A 17,817-nucleotide genomic window follows, 5' to 3' on the forward strand; every position below is an offset into this window, starting at 1 on the left:
TATTTCCTCTCTTGTCTGGCAAATTTTCTCAACTTTGTTATCTTTTTTTGAATTGTCTCATCGTCTTACCGGACGCTATTCTTAAAATGCAGTAATTTGATGCATTGCATTGATGTCCCCCAAGACCAGACGGCTATGACCTTCCAAAAGCGGGGAAATGTTGGGTCCATAACCTGGAGTACAGATATTTATCAGCGTGATGTATTCGTAGAGGAACTGTACCTCGATACTTCCACACGTCAGTGCTACCCCTATACATTCCATGTTAGGGTCATTAGAGCCAAGTTCAAGCGAGATAGGTCTGTATTGAACAGATTGTTGTAATAGGAAAGCTAATCCCCCACCTCCACTTCTGGTGCGATCCATTTCAGTATGTTGTAACCATCACAACGCTGTATGCTACAGTTGTTGTTGAGCTTGGTTTCCTGCACCGCCGCTACCGACTCATTGCAAAAAGGATGCATTTTTGGTGATTGGAACACCAACGGCTGGTGTTAAGTGCTGTGTGTGCGGCTGTTGTCGTGGGGAGACTGCGGGAGAGTCATGCATTCAGATGACAACGACTTACTGGAGGCTGTGTTCACGCAGCAACATAGTTAATCGCTTGGACGTGTCCAGAACAACCCCTGACATGCAGAAACTCCCGGTATCTATTGCACCTCACCGAAGTTTGCGGATATGACGAACTGAGCACATCCATATTTGCCCTGGGTTTTCCTCCGTCCTGGTACGGGCCAAAAGAATCCGGAGCAGACATTCCTGGATATGTGGCAATCTTGGCTACTTCTTTTGTATTGATCTTACCTTTAATTTTCTTCATTGTCGCTATCGCGTTCACTTGTTCGTCAACACAACAAGGGTGCTTCAACCCAATGGAGTTTCTTTCTGGACTCTAAATCCTTAAAATGGAGGCTTCGAATAATTTCAAAATGAGCGCCCACTTTAGCTTCAAGGCTAATGTTGAAATCTTCAGCATTTTGCAGATCAATTAGAAGTTTCATATTCATTGCCCCCAATTTCGTCAATGTTCGCTCAGATTTACGTATCTTCGTGGTACTCTTCAGATTGCGTTTCATTAATCTCTTCAATCGCCCAGTTGATGAGACCAATAAGTCGTTCTATTTCATACACGATTTCTGCAACCGTCTGGTTGACTTTCCCTTCATTAAATTTGCCCTACTCATCATTATTACATGTTGTTTGAATCAAATTAGTAGTTGTTGTTTAAAAAAATAATAATTGCAAACATTTAGAAAAATTGCTCGGTTAAATTGCAAATTATTGCTTATCAACGATTACATAATCAAAATAGCCGGTAAACATGCAACTGAGCCCCTCTGTACATGTTCGTTCCCGCTCTCACCCAAAAACTCAATTTTCTTTACCGCAAATTTTGCGCGTGTGACTACTGACTAGTAATCACAGTTTTGTACTACGTACTTAACATTTGATGAGTATGTGTGAGTGAGTGTGACAAATTATAGTTTTCACTGCCCCCTGTGACACTTGTCACACTTTTATCCACAGAATTATCACCTCAATTTGTTATAGTTTATTAAATGCTTTGGATTATTAGACATTTTGACATAAACAAACAGAGTTATTAAATTAAGATATGGCTATTTATTAAGTAAATTGAATAGATAATGAATAGATTAATAATAAATAAATTAAAAGCGGAGTGTAGTGATCATAAATAATAAGAGAATAACATAACCGCTGTTTTGTGTAAAGTTCTGAGTTTGGTATGCAAGTAATTTGTATATTGTCGCAGAATGATTTACTTCCAATTATTTTTTTTATAAAGCTTAACTTGGGAAAACAAGTAGTATTTTACAAAAACAATAAACAAAAGGTCGATGCATTGTATATTTAATTGCATGAACTACATAATAATACAATAAAAAAAATTTAAAACGCCGTTTGTATTAGAGCTTTTAACCGCATTAACCTTCGACCTATAAGCCAAACGTTGATGTGAGAAATCGTCATCACGTACGAAATGTTTCAGACAATTTTGGCTTATCTACAATAGGTCTGTCTGTCTGGTTACTTTCCCAGCAAGAATTGTCCAGCAAGAACTTACTCAGAGAGTAAAGAGCTTTTATTCTCTTTTGCAAGAAAATTGTAAGAAGTAAACAAACACCTTTCCAGCAAAAACCAGCAAGCAATCAGCTGACTTGCCAAAAAAGAACAATTTTTCCGCCAATGAAGGAAGCAAAAATGTTGTATTTTATTATAAATAAAAAAATAAACTCATCCAAAAAAGGATTTTTCCCACTTTGCAACTTTGTTCTCCAAAAAAGCAATACAATTAGGCTTGCTATTTCCACAATAAAATTGTTTTTAATTTTCACAAACATTGATCAACGAAAAATTAAAAACAGATGTTTGATTGTTTTCAAGAAGAAGAAGAGTTGTTAATGCTTGCTAGAAGAAATTTGTCCAGCAAGAATGTGCAAACTCTCAGTAAAAGAACTGTCAAAATATCTCTCTCGAATCGCTCTCTTTTGCTGACTTGTTGTGTTAACAGACGACTTCCAGCAACAATTTGTACAAATTGTTAAACATTTTAGGGTAACCAGACATGCCTAATATTAGCTTTGTTCCTTTACTTTTTTAATGGTAAGAGTGGTAAAAGAGAAAAGTGTCAAAATTGCTCTCTCATGAACATTTTTACCAGAAAAGTAAAGGAACGGAAAAATGGTAGATCTGGCACCAATGTCAAAAAGAAACATAAAAAATCAATCTTCGTCTTTTATTTCACAGTTTTTAATTTAGTTTTGTCAGCGTTCGACATTTTCTTCTGTTTTTCGTCCATTTTCTTCTTCATTGTGAAATAATCGTCAAACAAAAGTCGAAAAATCAATTCTGCCATTTTTTACCTGCAGAAAATTGTCTGGTAGCCTGTGGTAGAAGAGAAATCCATTTTCGCTCTCTCTCCACTCTCACTCTCTTAAAAATTGCTTCCAGTTTTGCCACTTTTCGAGGTTAAGGAACGCTTTGCAGGTTAAAAATGGTAAAAATGGTAACCTCAGGTAAGTAAAGGAACACAGCTATAGATTTATGTTGTCTCTAAAAATTTAATTTTGTGTGATTACGTGTGCTTATTGACGAAAATCTTCATGTGAATATATTCTTAATAATTGTAAGTTAATTTTATATTGTCATGAAGGATTAATTTGATGTTTTTAATAAAGTAGACGAAACCTTTTCCATCAGAATGCTAAATAAGTCACACGAAAGGCAGTCTCCTTGTCTGAAACCTCTTTTGGAACTAAACTCTTCGGGGAGGTTATGTCCTATTTTAACTGAGGACCGAGTATCAGTTAACGTAATCTTTGTAATCTTACAAAGCCGAAGGAGCTTTGCGGGGATACCAAATTCAGACATTCCTTTGAATACTTTTGAGCATAAGGGGCTGTCGATGGCGGCTTTATAATCGACAAAAAGATGGTAGGTGTCGATCTGCATCTCTTAGGTGTTCTCCAGGGTTTGTCGCAGGGTAAATATCTGTCAATGGTGCCAAGTCTAAAATGGATCAGTCACTGATATGGCTCAATTATTTAATTGACCATAGGCTTTAGTCGTTCGCACAATATCCCTGACAAGAGCTGTAGTTAGAACACACAGTCTTATCACCCTTCTTGTGGACGAGACATAGGTTGTTCAGGTCCAATGGTCGGGTACGCATTCTTCCAGCCAGATGGTGCAAACTATCTGATACATACTCATTATCAGCATGTTGTCTTCAGTTTTGAACAGCTCGGCTGTTAAGGCGGAATTTTGTTGCTTATTTTTCCGCCTCGTTTCAAAGCGCAAAAGTGAAATTGTACTGTTTTCAATAGGACAGACCACAACGAAGCGAGGCTTCAGGCCACAAAGTTGAAAATTGTTGAACTTTTGAATTCTTTGCCTGGCTTCATTTTTGACATTTCGTTTCGACATTCAATTTGATATAAACACGTGTTCAATCTGAAAAACAGAATTTGGCTGTAATTTTTATGATCGGTACTAATTATTTACGAACAATTCATATTCAGGGCGATTATGAATGTCAACTCCCCGTGAGTTTTGCCTTTCTGCCGTTTCAATTTAAAGGAGTAAGTGAGGAAACTCACGGGGAGTTGACATTCATAATTGGGCTGATTAAAAAATTGAATTTTATTTGATATATTGAAATAATTATGTTTATAGTGCCCATGAATTTTACGCAAGAAAAAAGAGGCCTAGTGAAGCAATAAGCTAAGCAGAAAAATTAAGCACAGAGCTGACTGTATTCTCACCTTTAGGCCATCGCCTCCTGCTGCCTTATTAATCTTCAGCTGGTTTATTGCTGTCTTTACCTCAACTTGGCCGGGCGGATCTGTGGTATCTTCGCTACGATTGAACAGGTCCGTTGCTTGGTATCTTTCATCCCCTACGTCAACCTTGCGTTCCCTTACGCACAATTTATATGGAAGTCGTTCACCACTTTCACTACATGTAATCATCAACGATAATTTTTTCAGTTAGGTGTATAAATTGACCTCACTTTGTATAGCTTTTGTTATGTGGTCTTCTCACTTTATGCTATAATTGACGAAAGTGCGGCGACGTTCAGAGGCGATGAAATCGGGCTGTCTACTTATAGAGACAATTATGGGGAGATGGTCTGACCCAAGAGAAACGACGGATTGCCAGGTAACGTCATTTGTCAGACCAGTAGTGGGATTCTGTATCTCATTTTTGCTGTTACCGACAAAAATCGGTAAAATTAAATCGCAAAATTATGACTAAAAACATAAAGAAAAGTTGGCATCACTGTTTGTGTCGGTAGAGGCTAGCGACTACTTTTTATTCATCGTTAACTTACCGAAAAATTTCGTTAATTATCGAAATTATAAGCATTTTAATTTTATCGACAATTATCGATAACAGCAAAAATGAGTTACAGAATCCCAATACAGGTGACACGATGGTAATGTCTGGCCACTGCGATACCCTGTGCTAATTGTGGTAGGGCGTCCTCATTGACCGTACAAAAGCTAGAACTATCAATCTGCTATGCTCCCCCATATCCAAAAGGTAGAACTATCAATCTGATCGGCCAGCACCCCTCTGGTCGTTTCCAGACCAGACCGTTATGACCTCCCAAAAGCGGGCTAATGCTGGGTCTATAACTTGGAGTATATCTATGCAATAGGAGAGCTAATCCCCCATATCCACGTCTGGTGCGATCCTTTCTCAGTAAGTTGTAACCATCACAACGCTGTAAACTTCTCTATTTCATCTATCTTACATCGGAGTCCATTGCTGGTGTTAAGTGCTGCGTTGGGGACTGCGAGGCTGTGTTCACACAGCATGCAGCAACATAGTCCCTGTCGTAGTCTTTCACATGAACGAGTCTAGAACAACCCCGAAGATGCACACACTCCCGGTATCTATTTCATCTCACCGAAGTTTGAGTGTGGTGGATGCTGATGTGACAAATTGGGCACATCCATATTGGTCCTGGGTTTTCCTCCGTCCCGGCACGGACCAACAGAATTCGAAGCAGGCATTCCGCAATATGCTGGTCTCAACACAGAAAAACGATACAAAAACATACATTTGTACACTGTGGTGGCAGCCGCTGGACGAGTCCAGAACAACCCCGAAGATGCACCCATTCCCGGTATCTATTGCATCTCAGCGAAGTTTGAGCACATCTATATTGGTCCTGGGCTGGTTGGAGCACGGGTGTTTTGTGGTTCCCGATCAATCCGGTATAGAAGAACCCGCCGAATGGGGAAAATGTGGAAATATAGTGGACTGGGCAATATTAATATACATTAAATGACCTACTTTGAACTGCTTCCGATTAATATTATACCGGTGTTATTTTTGTTCTACAAAAGAAAAAAAAATAATTCCTTCTCTCATATTATCAGGCGCTAACAAGAAGCTTATAAGTTCAAAAAACTATGCAAATTGCTGCTATTGCTTATTTTTCTTTTTTTGCTGTCGAACAAAATCAACTTAAAGACGATTATAACAGTAGCTGCGGTCGGTGGTGGCCTAGTTTACGTTGAATGCATACAAATAATGCAAATACTTGGAATAAAGCCATCTTTACACATGTGACAATGACAGTGTTGGTTTGTAATGCCAATAATAATGACGTACACAGATGTCACCGACGACAACAAAGTCACTGACCGAACTACATCTATCGTAGTTGGTTAATGATAATCAATAACAATTACATATCAGTGTTTTAACGTGATAAAAATATTTTATAAGGTTAAATACCTGTGCGATAATTGCAATAGAGGGATGAAAGTGATGGAAAATAAATACTTTTATGCTAGGTTTACATTTACGAAATCCACTCGATTTCAACTGTCAATTCCATTGCTCAAACGTTAAGTGAAATCTCATCTAAAATCCATTGGATTTCATTTGACGTTTAACCAATGAAATTGACAGTTGAAATCGAGTGGATTTCGTAAATGTAAACCAAGCATTACAATATCCAAAATTATTATCGTGTTTGGAAACGCATATATTAAGGTCTGTTCCAGAATTGCACATTATTACTATTTTTCCGATAACATAAAGGAAAAATAGTTATCGTAGTAAAAATGTGTAGATTCTTGCACGTTCTGCAACAGGCAATTATTAATAATAATCACTTTTAGTGTGGTTTTTTGGTTCACCTTCAACCCAGCCTCAAACCTAAGTAACTTGATAGGACACCTTAATCACACCTCCTATGGATCTCTATTAAAGGGTTTACTTCATTAAACTATTGCTTACCTTTTTGTTTTGGCACTTCAACTTCATAGGTGAGACCTTTAAATTCGATGGGTATGTTGCGCACAACGTTGGGTTTTAGCATTTTACTTGTTTCCATTTCGAGTTCCATGTTGAACGAAAAGAAAAAAACTGTTTATATTTTCGTCGTCTCAAGATATGATTTTTTTGTTTTCAGATTTCAGATAATGCTCTCCGCTCTTTCCTCCAGAAGAGCTTTATGTCAATTGTATGACTTTTAAAACCGCAATCACTGTTGTTACTGACACTCGAATAGATCAGCTTGTCGTCGTCGTCACATCAGCACATATCACAGACAGAATTTAGAAAACTAAAACGAGAATCGGGAAATGCAAATGCAAAATTAATTTCAAAGTTTACGGCATAATTACAGAAAGAAAACAATGTTCAACTTGAAAACAAAACAAAAAACACATTCCACACGCACAATACGAAACAACTTAATTAAGAATTAGTACATAAAATGATTGTTATTAAATATTTCCAACCGCCAAACAAAAATGCCTGAAATAGTTCGAGATGACCTTAACATTGAAAACAATACAAAGTAGTTGTAAAACGTGATTTTTTTTAAACACTAAGTGGTCAAACGTCGACGATTGTGTGTGCTTGTGGCCAACCGTATCTGATTATGATTTGATTTGAACAGTGGGTTAAACAAAACAAAAAAGAAAACTGTAAAACATTTTAGGTCTGTACGATAACCCAAAAATTTGTACAAATTCGTACAGATTTTTACTGAATGCTGTTCGATAACAAAATTATCCAGCAAAAGAGAGCGAGTTTGGAGAGTTTTGTGACTGAGAACTTGCAAATTTTTGCTGGAAAAATTTGTCCCGCAAAAATTTGCAAGTCTGATCAGCTGACTTTTAATCGCCTGTTCAATGTAAACAACTAGAAATGTTAGCATTTTTGGCCAAGAAAATTTCACAATTGCACATTTTTTTTAGATTCCACAGCGTTGTGGATAGGATTAAACCATTAAATAAGTAAACTGCAATTTTAAAATTTATGTTTTTGTTCCGTTTGGTTTAAAATATCAAAAGAAACAAAAACAAATTTCATACATTTTCGGAAACAGCTGACTTTCTTGCAAGTTTTGCAAAATGCTGTTCGATAACTTTCTGCAATTTTTCTTGCTTGAGAGAGTAAAATTCACTGACAGAGGTTGCTGGAACTGACTTAGTAATTATTGCTGGGAAAGTTATCGTACACACCTTTTGTTGTTATTCAAATATTTGAATACAACAAAATATGGGTTTTAGCTGAAATAAGCCCACATAATGTAAAATTCTGCAACCAAACAATAACAAAACAACAACAAAAAAGAAATGTTTTCCTACAAGTGTAGACATAGAAGAAGACAGCTATAGCTTTGTTCCTTTACTGTTTAATGGTAAGGGTGGTAAAAGAGAAAAGTGTCAAAATTGCTCAAAATTGCTCTCTCATGAACATTTTTACCAGAAAAGTAAAGGAACGGAAAAAATGGTAGATCTGGCAGCATAAAAAATCAATTTTCGTCTTTTATTTCACAGTTTTTAATTTAGTTTTGTCAGCGTTCGACTTTTTCTTCTGTTTTTCGTCCATTTTCTTTTTCGTTGTGAAATAATCGTCAAACAAAAGTCGAAAAATCAGTTCTGCCATTTTTTACCTGCAGAAATTTTGCTGGTAGCCTGTGGTAGAAGAGAAAGCCATTTTCGCTCTCTCTCCACTCTCACTCTCTTAAAAATTGCTTCCAGTTTTGCCACTTTTCGGGGTTAAGGAACGCTTTGCAGGTTAAAAATGGTAACAAATGGTAAAAATGGTAACCTCAGGTAAGTAAAGGAACACAGCTTATGTGATCTTCAAAGAGGACTTTAATAAAAAGGTTTTCTATCGCTATAGAGGATCGTTAAAACGTCTTCGATCATTATAGAAGACTATTAAAAGGAGTTCTATCGTTATAGAAGATCGTTAGAGGTCTTCTATCTTATAGAAGGCCGTTAAAAGGTGTTTTATCGTTGTAAAAGATCGTTAATAGGTCCTCTATAGTTGTAGAAGATTGGTAAGAGGTCCTCTATCGTTACATAATGCCGCTAAAGGGTCTGATATCGTTACAGAATACTCCGAAGATGTCCTATCGTTTTAGAAGGTCTTGTATCGTTATAGAAGACCCTTAATAGGTCTACTATTATTATGGAAGATCGTTAATAAGTGTTTTTAACGATCTTCCATAATAATAGTAGACTTCTTAAGGGTCTTCTATCGTTATCGACGAAGAGGTCTACCATTATAGCAGATTGTTATAATATATTCTCTCTTTATAGAATAACGCTAAGAGGTCTTCTATCTTTATAGAAGCCGTTTAAAGGTCTTCTATCGTTAAAGAATACCTTCGTTTTAGAAGGCCGTTAAAAGGTCTTCTATCGTTATAGAAGACTATTAGGAGGTATTCTATAGTTATAGGTAAAAGTTCTTCCATCATTTCAGTAGACCGTTAAGACAATTTCTATCGTTAGAGAAGACAGTTAAAAGATCTTCTGTTATTATAGAAAACCGTAAGAAGGTCTTCTATTGCTATAGAAAACAGTTAAGAGGTCTTCTATCATTATAAAAGACCGTTAAGAAATCTTCTATTGTTAAAGAAGTCCTTCAAAATGTCACCTATCGTTACAGAAGATCGCTAAAGGATCTTCTATCGTTATTGAAGATCGCTAAAAGATCTTCTATCGTTAAAGAGTACCTTCAAAAGACATCCTATCGATATAGAAGACCGTTAAGAAGTCTTCTGTTTTGTGGGAGACCGTTAAATTGTCTTCTATAATTTTAGAACACCGTTAGTAGGTGTTATATCGTTATCGAAGACCGTTAAAAAGTCTTCTATCGTTATCGTGAGCCGTTAAGAGGTATTCTATCGTTATCAAAGACCATTAAGAGATTTTCTTTCGTTACAGAAGACATCTATGAAGTCTTCTATCGTTATGTAATGCCGTTAATAGGTACACTATCGTTATCGAGGACCGTTAAGAGGTTTTCTACCTTTATAGAAGACAGCTTTGAAGTCTTCTATCGATATCAAAATCCTTTAAGAGTCCCTCTATCGTTATAGAAGACTTTAATAAATTTTCTGTTTATATAGAAACTCGTTAAGAGGTCTTCTAACGTTATAGAAGAGCGTTAAAGTGTCTTCTATCGTTATAGAAGACAGACATTAGGAAATCTCTATCGGGACCGTTAGGAAATCTTTATCGTTATAAGAGACTGTTTAGATGTCTAATATTGTTATAGAATACCTTTAAAAGTCACCTGTCACTACAGGAGATCGCTATAAGGCATTCTTGCTCAATAGAAGACTATCGTTATAGAAGACCGATAAGAGTCTGAAAATATCGCTATCCTTTCAACAGTTATAGAATTTTAACAAGGGAAAAACGATTCTGAACTACTGTGGACCGTTAAGAAGTTTTCTATCAGTATAGAATACCGATAAAATTCTTCTATCGTTATAGAAGACCGTAAACTATCTTCTATCGGTTAAGAAGAATATTATGAAGTCTTCTATCGTTATAGGAGGCCGTAAAAGATCTATTATCGTTATAGGATACTGTAAGAGATCTTCTATCGTTATAGAAAACTTCAAAACTATCGTTTAAGAAGACTGTTATGAAGTATTTTATCGTTATAGAAGACAATTTGTCTTCTATTGTTATAGACGAGCGTTAAAAGGATTCCTATCTTTATAGAATACCGTTAAAAGGTCTTCTATCGTTGTAGTAGAGCGTTAAAAGGACTTATATAGTTATAGAAGACTGTAAAAGATCTGCAATCGTTACGGAAAACTGTAGAAGGTCTTCTAACGTTATAGAAAACTATAAAAGGACCGTTAAAAGTGAAAAGGTCTTCTGTCATTATAGAAGACTGTCGATAGAGGAGACTGTAAGAGATCTTCTATCGTTATAGAAAACTGCAAAAGGTCTTCTATCGTTATAGAAGACCGGTAAAATTTCTAGAAGACCGTAATATCGTTATAGGAGACTGTATAAGATTTTCTATCGTTATAGAAGACTGCAAAAGGTATTCTATCGTTATAGAAGACCGTTAGGAGGTCTTCTATAGTTATAGAAGACCGTTAGGAGGTCTTCTATAGTTATAGAAGACCGTTAGGAGGTCTTCTATAGTTATAGAAGACCGTTAGGAGGTCTTCTATAGTTATAGAAGACCGTTAGGAGGTCTTCTATAGTTATAGAAGACCGTTAGGAGGTCTTCTATAGTTATAGAAGACCGTTAGGAGGTCTTCTATAGTTATAGAAGACCGTTAGGAGGTCTTCTATAGTTATAGAAGACCGTTAGGAGGTCTTCTATAGTTATAGAAGACCGTTAGGAGGTCTTCTATAGTTATAGAAGACCGTTAGGAGGTCTTCTATAGTTATAGAAGACCGTTAGGAGGTCTTCTATAGTTATAGAAGACCTGTAAAAGTTCTTTTATCGTTATAGAAGACAATTTTTCTTCTATCGTTATAGAAGAGCGTTAAAAGGACTTATATCGTTATATAAGACCGTTAAAAGGTCTTCTATCGTTGTAAAAGAGCGTTAAAATGACTTCAATCGTTATAGAAGACTGTAAAAGATCTGCAATCGTTAGAGAAAACTGTAGAAGGACTTCTATCGTTATAGAAGACTGTAAGAGGCCTTTTATCGTTATACAAGTTAAAAAGTTAAAAACTCTTCCATCTTTATAGAAGGCTGTTTAAAGTGCATCTTTCGTTATAGCAGACCTTTTCATGTCTTCTGTCACTATAGAAGACTGTAAAAGTTCTTCCACCGTTATAGGTGACCGTTAATAGACATTCTAACGTTATAGAATACCGTTAAGAGTTCTTGTATTGTTATAGAAGACCGTTAAGAGACCTTCTATCATTATAGAAAACCGTTAAGAGGTATTCTATCCTTATAAAAGAACGTTACGAAGTCTTCCATCGTTATAAAAAACCGTTAAGATGTCTTCTATCGCTATAGAGGACCGTTAATAGGTCTTGTATCGTTATAGGAAACCCTTTAGGTATTTTTCCGTTATAGAAGACCACTAAGAAGTCTTATATCTCTCACGTACAGTGTAAATTAATGAAAACAAACAAAAACATAATGTGGTTGTTGCTTTTTTCACTCATACGTTCATACATGTCTTCGCTTTGGTTGTATTTCTGTGGTCATCGCTGGTTTAGACTATGGTGGATTTAGCAAATCCAGTCGATTTAACTTGTCATTTTCATACAATATCTGTCAAATAAATCGAGATAATGCACTTAAACATGTTATAAGTGTATAGTCTAACAGGCCATCCATATATCGTTATAAAGAATTCTTGCTTTAAAGAAGACCGTTAAAACGTGTTATATCCTTATTGAATATTGTTAAAGGCCATCTATTGTTATAAGGTATTCTTGCATTACTGAAGCCGTTAAAAACTTTTCTATCGTTGAAGAATGCCCTCAAACGATATTCTATTGTAATAGAAGACCGTTAGAACGTATTTTGTCGGCACTTAAAAGACCGCTAACAGGTCTTATACACAGAAAAAACAAAAGTATGAATTTTTTTACTAATTCCATTCATAATTTTTGTTATCCATAATTTGAACGTACCTCCCCTGTAGGAAATGTCAATAGTGAATCTATACTGACTTACTACTGACATTGTCAACAGTACTACTGACAAACTGTAGACAACTAATGTAATTTCCTATAGACATTTTGTATGAACGTGTCATTCGAAAGTCAGTACTGACAATGGAACTAGTATGTCAATAGTAAGTCAGTAGTTCCTGCGGAACCATGTGTTGATATTGGAGGTAGTGAGTCAGTATAGACATTGGAGGTAGTAAGTCATTAGAGACATTGGAAGTAGTGAGTCAATAGAGACATTGGAGGTAGTGAGTCAATAGTACATAAAGGGTCATATGGAGACATTGGTACCAAATTGTTCACTATTAAGTTTTTTGGCGTATTTGAAACTTTTTATAGATTAAAAAGCTATATAATGTGTTTTATAAGACGATGAACTTATACTTTTGTTTAAGTAGTATATTTTATTAAAGAAAAACATATAATTATGAAAATACTAAAAAGTACAAATTGCGTATTACAGTCTTTTTATCTTTATAAACGCAAGATTCCACATAAGCACACAATTAGTAAATAAAGCCAATGTTTTCAAGGTTGACTAACCAATAATAAAAAAATCGTTTTCATTGTCAGAAATAGCATCGCCTAAGAAATGGTGTTTCTTGGCGATAAGAATTGGTGTGATTTATCTGCTTAAAATATTTCTTCTTCTGCTGCACTTAGCTTTTTATCAGGCGATTCGCTGAACATTGATATAACATCTAGGAATTGAAGAATAAACATGTATAAATAAGCACAAATAAACAAAATGTCCTTAAATTTTCTTACAATACAGCTGTATAAACATTGCAAAAATCTCGCAATCAATTTTTGCCAAATAACCCTTCAACATTCTAACTCATTATTATGCCATGTCCAAATATCAGATGAAAGTTGCGTTCATCACTTCCAGCGAGACGGGACAATATTCGTCATCTTATCTAAAGATTCCATAAAATTTCTAATAGTCGAAGTTTCACCAAAAATGTTGTCAGCCGCCTCAGAACCTGCATTTTGATATAGAATTGTCTATTTTTTCACTTTTCTGTTATTTTCCTTTCCTAATTTCCTTTGCTCATACTTGTTGTTATTAAAATTATATATTTTATTGATTTTTCACAAAAACACAGTACTTTATGCCAAACAATTAAGAAAATGAAGAAAAACTAAGAAGATGCTTCGTTGGGCTATCAGTTTTTACTATAAACAATGTTTCTTCTTATTAAGGTAAAAGTATCAATTGTTGACAACCTGTTGACAAAGTGTTGACTTTGTCACCATAATAGTAGACAAAGTGGTGACATGTCGACACATGTCCCCATGCTTCCTACAGGGTCTTTTCCCTGCAAGCAAAAACTATCGCGGAAGTGACTTAGGCGTGTCGCCCAGGGCGATGAAAACAGTCGCGGCGATAGTCGCAAAAGTCACCCTGAAGTGACCTCCGTTGTGAATAAATGAACCACGCCGGCGTGTCGTCTTGGAAGTCACTCCAGCGACGCTTCTAGAAGATCATTTCGGCGATAGTTCTAGAAATTAAAAAAAAATATTTTTTTTCTATTTATTTTTATTTTAATTTTTATTTTTTTAATTTTTTTATTTTTATTTATTTTTTTAATTTTTTTATTTTTATTTATTTTTTATTTTTATTTAGTTTTTTAATTTTTTTATTTTTATTTATTTTTTTATTTCTCTTCTCTTTTAGAGAAATTATTCTTTGCAAGTTCCGCCTACATTAATTTTGTCATTTTAAAAATGTGATGTTTTGTTGCCTGACTTGGGAAGCGAACCCGGACCTTCAGAGTGCAAAGCGAGTATGCTTACCACTGCACCACCGCCTCATATAATCATCAGATAGAAAATTTTCTATATTTGTTCAAATGTGTTGAATCATTAAATAAATGTAAACAATCGCCTTGGAAGTCACTCAGAAGTCACTCCGAAGTGTCGGCATACGCGATAAAACGTAATCACAATAAGGCTACAGAAATTGTTTGTGTAATTCACCAACTATCTTCCTTGGCGTGTCTCCGGAGTGACCTCTTAGGCGAGGAAGTGCGAAACTCACTTCCAATTGCTGGCAGGGTTAAAGTGAATGGACAAATTTTTTTACTCATGCACACAATACTATTTTTGCAAAAGTATGAATGCTTTTCTAAAATACAAAAATATATTTCATAGTTTCTCCTACTTTAACCACTATTTTCTGGCAAAACCGGTTTTTGTGCTTTGCATACAAAGATATGGTGGATTTGCTTCTATTGTTTTTGTCTTTCCTCCCCTCCATCGTATCTACACGCACATTGACTGCGTGTCAACAAAGCACAACAGCCTAAACAACCACCACTACTCACCGCTACCACACTAACTAACCACCATAGATTTCGTTTTCGGAAGACACTCACCATATCAATAGCATTAATTCGCAAATACAACTTTTGAATTACTTTAATATAAATGCAACATCTATAAATTCAAGCTAGTGCTGATGGACTCAGTATGTATGTACGTATGGTTCACATTGTTCTGATTTACAAGATACATAATTAATAAGGAAAATTAATTAGAAGAGAACCCGTTAAAAGAACAGGAATTACAAAATTAAATAAAAAACAACTAATTTGAAAATAAAGTAAGAAAATAGTTTCAAAATAAAAAAAAACAAAAATTTTTGAAAAATATAAAAAGAGTTTTGGAATATAAGCAATTTTTTTTCTTTAAAGAAGATTATTTTGAAATAAATGAATTTGTTCATATTTGGCAAAATAGAATACATATATTACATGTTTATGATTCATTAAAAAAAGAAACCGGTATTTATTGCTTTATGAACTAGGTTCATAAAATACAAAAATCTGAACATTGGAAAATTTTTTTGAACACTATTCATATATTGAATGAATTTTTTTTTCTGTGTATCGTTATAGGTGTACAAATTACTTTGTACATATTTTTTTGTAGATTGCGGTAATTGGTAGCTGCACATAATACATATTGAGAAATATTTTAAATTATCAGTTTCCAGCGGCACTAGTATAAATAAAGTTCACCAGTTCTATTAATACATTCGTTGTATTTTTAAGTGTTTTAGGCTATAAATATGAAAGTACTTAGCACTTATGTAGGTGATAACACTTTCCACAGTTGAATGTGCACTGATAAGAAATGCCATGGTCCACATAATAATGCACTCAGCAAGTGGAAAAAAGATAAGTGATATGTGCGTGTGCTTTTAATCATTAGAATTAGTTCCCCCAAGAATTCTATTAGTATAACTTAGGTCTTAAGATTCTTTTAAATTCAATAAAATCAGGATTTAATACACAACCAAACGGAATGGTTGTTGTTGAGTTCTCAAATATTAGGGGACCGTTAAACAAAATATTGTATCGTTATATTATACCGTTAATACCCTAGACAGACGGCAGCGTTAATTTGCATTAACCAGTTGTTTAACAGCAAACAGCTGTTTCGTAAATGTAGAAACTGTCGTCTGTCAGGTTAAAATTAAATGCACATATTAATGCAAACTAACGTTGCCGGGTATAAGAGATCTTGTATGTATTATTTTTTATAGAAGCCCGTTAGGAGCTCATTTATCTTTAAGGAACACCTTCGATGATGTTCTGTATATTAGAACGCCGTTGAATGGTATTTTATCGTAAAAGGTCCTATAGTATCTCGTTAAAAGATGTTCTATAGTTTCAGGAGACCATTAAAATGTCTTCTATCCTTAATATCTGTCGTTTTAGAAGACCTTTAAAGTGTATTCTTCTGGTACAGAGGGCCTTCGCTTTTTCATTATTTGCTGTGTAATCATTTTATTGATGCAAATTTTTGAATGGCCAACTTTTGCTTGCATTTTTCTAAAAACCTCAATTGTTTGGTTTTTATCACCTGTGCAACGTTATTTTAGTTATTTTGCCCAAAGCACGTTCACTTCAATTAGAGTCCATACACACATTAATGTACATACATACACGTATGTACATACATGACGTTTAGTCTGTCATTATAACGTCTAGTGGTAAAATTTGTGCTCTTTTGGGTTTTGTTGCTATTATTAAGTCTGTCTGGTTACTTTCCCAGCAAGAACTTTCTCAGAGAGTAAGGGGTTTTTATTCTATTTTGCTAGAAATTTGTAAAAAGTAAACAGGCACCTTCCCAGCAAAAACCAGCAAGCAATCAGCTGGCTTGCCAAAACAAAACAATTTGTCCGCCAATAAAGGAAGCAAACACGTTGTATTTTATTAAAAAGAAAATGAAACAAAAAAGTATTTCTCCACTTTACAAATTTGTTCTCCATAAAACAATACAATTAGACTATTGGTCTGTTCCTTTACTTTTGAAAATGGTAAAACCGGCAAAAGTAGCAAAACTTGTGAACTGCTCTCATATGAATTGTGTGGTGTCAGAAGTAAAGGAACGCTTTTCGAGTAAAAAGTGGTAAAACTTGAAGATTCTTGCACGTAAAGGAACAGGGCTTATGTTATTTCAACAATAAAATTATTTTTAATTTTCACAAATATAAATCAACAACAAATTAAAAACAGATGATTGATTGTTTTCAGGAAGAAGAAGAATTGCTAGTTGCTGCTAGAAGAAATTTGTCCAGCAAGAATTTGCAATCTCTCAGTGAAAGAACTGTCAAAACGTCTCGAATCGCTCTCTTTTGCTGTTTTTTTGTGTTAACAGACGACTTCCAGCAACAATTGGTACAAATTGTTACAAATTGAAGGGTAACCAGACAGACCTTTTGTTGATTTTGCTCTGTTTAAGTAGTCATCAATTTCATAGCAATTTGATAAACAAACACAAAACTACCGATATACATATAGGTATTAGAAGAGAGATACATTTGGGGTCCATTCGTTTGTTAATATGTAGTACATTTCTTTGTTATGACGATATATTCTTTAAATAGATTTGTGTGAACGTTACTTCTGGAAGTGTTCGAAGATAAAAACGAAAAAAGCTTTACAGATGTTATTGCACAGTTGAGATGAAATGTTTAAGGAATAGCGTAAGATGTTTAAGAAGTCTACCAAGTCTATCAGGATCATTTCGCTTTATGAAGGTTTTGAATAAGGAAAAAATAATGTGCTTGTCAGGACAGTGTTCCTTTGCTAAGCGATCGTAAAATCGTTTCTTCTCTTTAGCTTCTGTTCGTTTATGGTCATTTATTCAAAAGATAGCTAGTCTTTCATCCATTATCAACTTGGCGACGAGATGTTACAGTCCCTGATTTTTTATATTTATTGTATATCTAATTTTTAATTGAAAATGTTGGTGGCCCTGTTGACTGATATATAAGCTACGGGTACAGGTACCGATTTTATTTGTACTTTAAACTGCAAACTAATAAAAAAATGCTACACTTCAC

At 34.8% G+C, this 17,817-nt stretch overlaps 1 protein-coding gene and 1 long non-coding RNA gene across 8 annotated transcripts in view; one reads left to right on the forward strand and one right to left on the reverse strand.

The window, feature by feature from the left end:
* The window catches only part of LOC141394917 (uncharacterized), a 146,027-nt gene that overhangs the window by 41,726 nt on the left and 86,484 nt on the right, over positions 1 to 17,817 (forward strand). The gene's annotated exons all lie outside the window — the stretch shown is intronic.
* The window catches only part of LOC141394910 (ATP-binding cassette sub-family G member 1), a 127,228-nt gene that overhangs the window by 25,099 nt on the left and 84,312 nt on the right, over positions 1 to 17,817 (reverse strand). For 6 of the 7 annotated variants that reach the window (XM_073970070.1, XM_073970071.1, XM_073970072.1 and 3 more), the window contains one exon: positions 6,781 to 7,108. In XM_073970070.1, the coding sequence (XP_073826171.1) occupies positions 6,781 to 6,889 (109 nt within the window). In that variant the 5' untranslated portion in view covers positions 6,890 to 7,108. Of the gene's footprint in view, positions 1 to 6,780; positions 7,109 to 7,865; positions 8,948 to 17,817 lie in introns of those variants that run through there. The other variant, XM_073970076.1, reaches the window with a different exon arrangement.

This window comes from Musca autumnalis, unplaced genomic scaffold (assembly GCF_047663935.1).
Source record: "Musca autumnalis isolate F117 unplaced genomic scaffold, ASM4766393v1 scaffold_2, whole genome shotgun sequence".
NCBI classification, from domain to species: Eukaryota; Metazoa; Arthropoda; class Insecta; order Diptera; family Muscidae; genus Musca; species Musca autumnalis.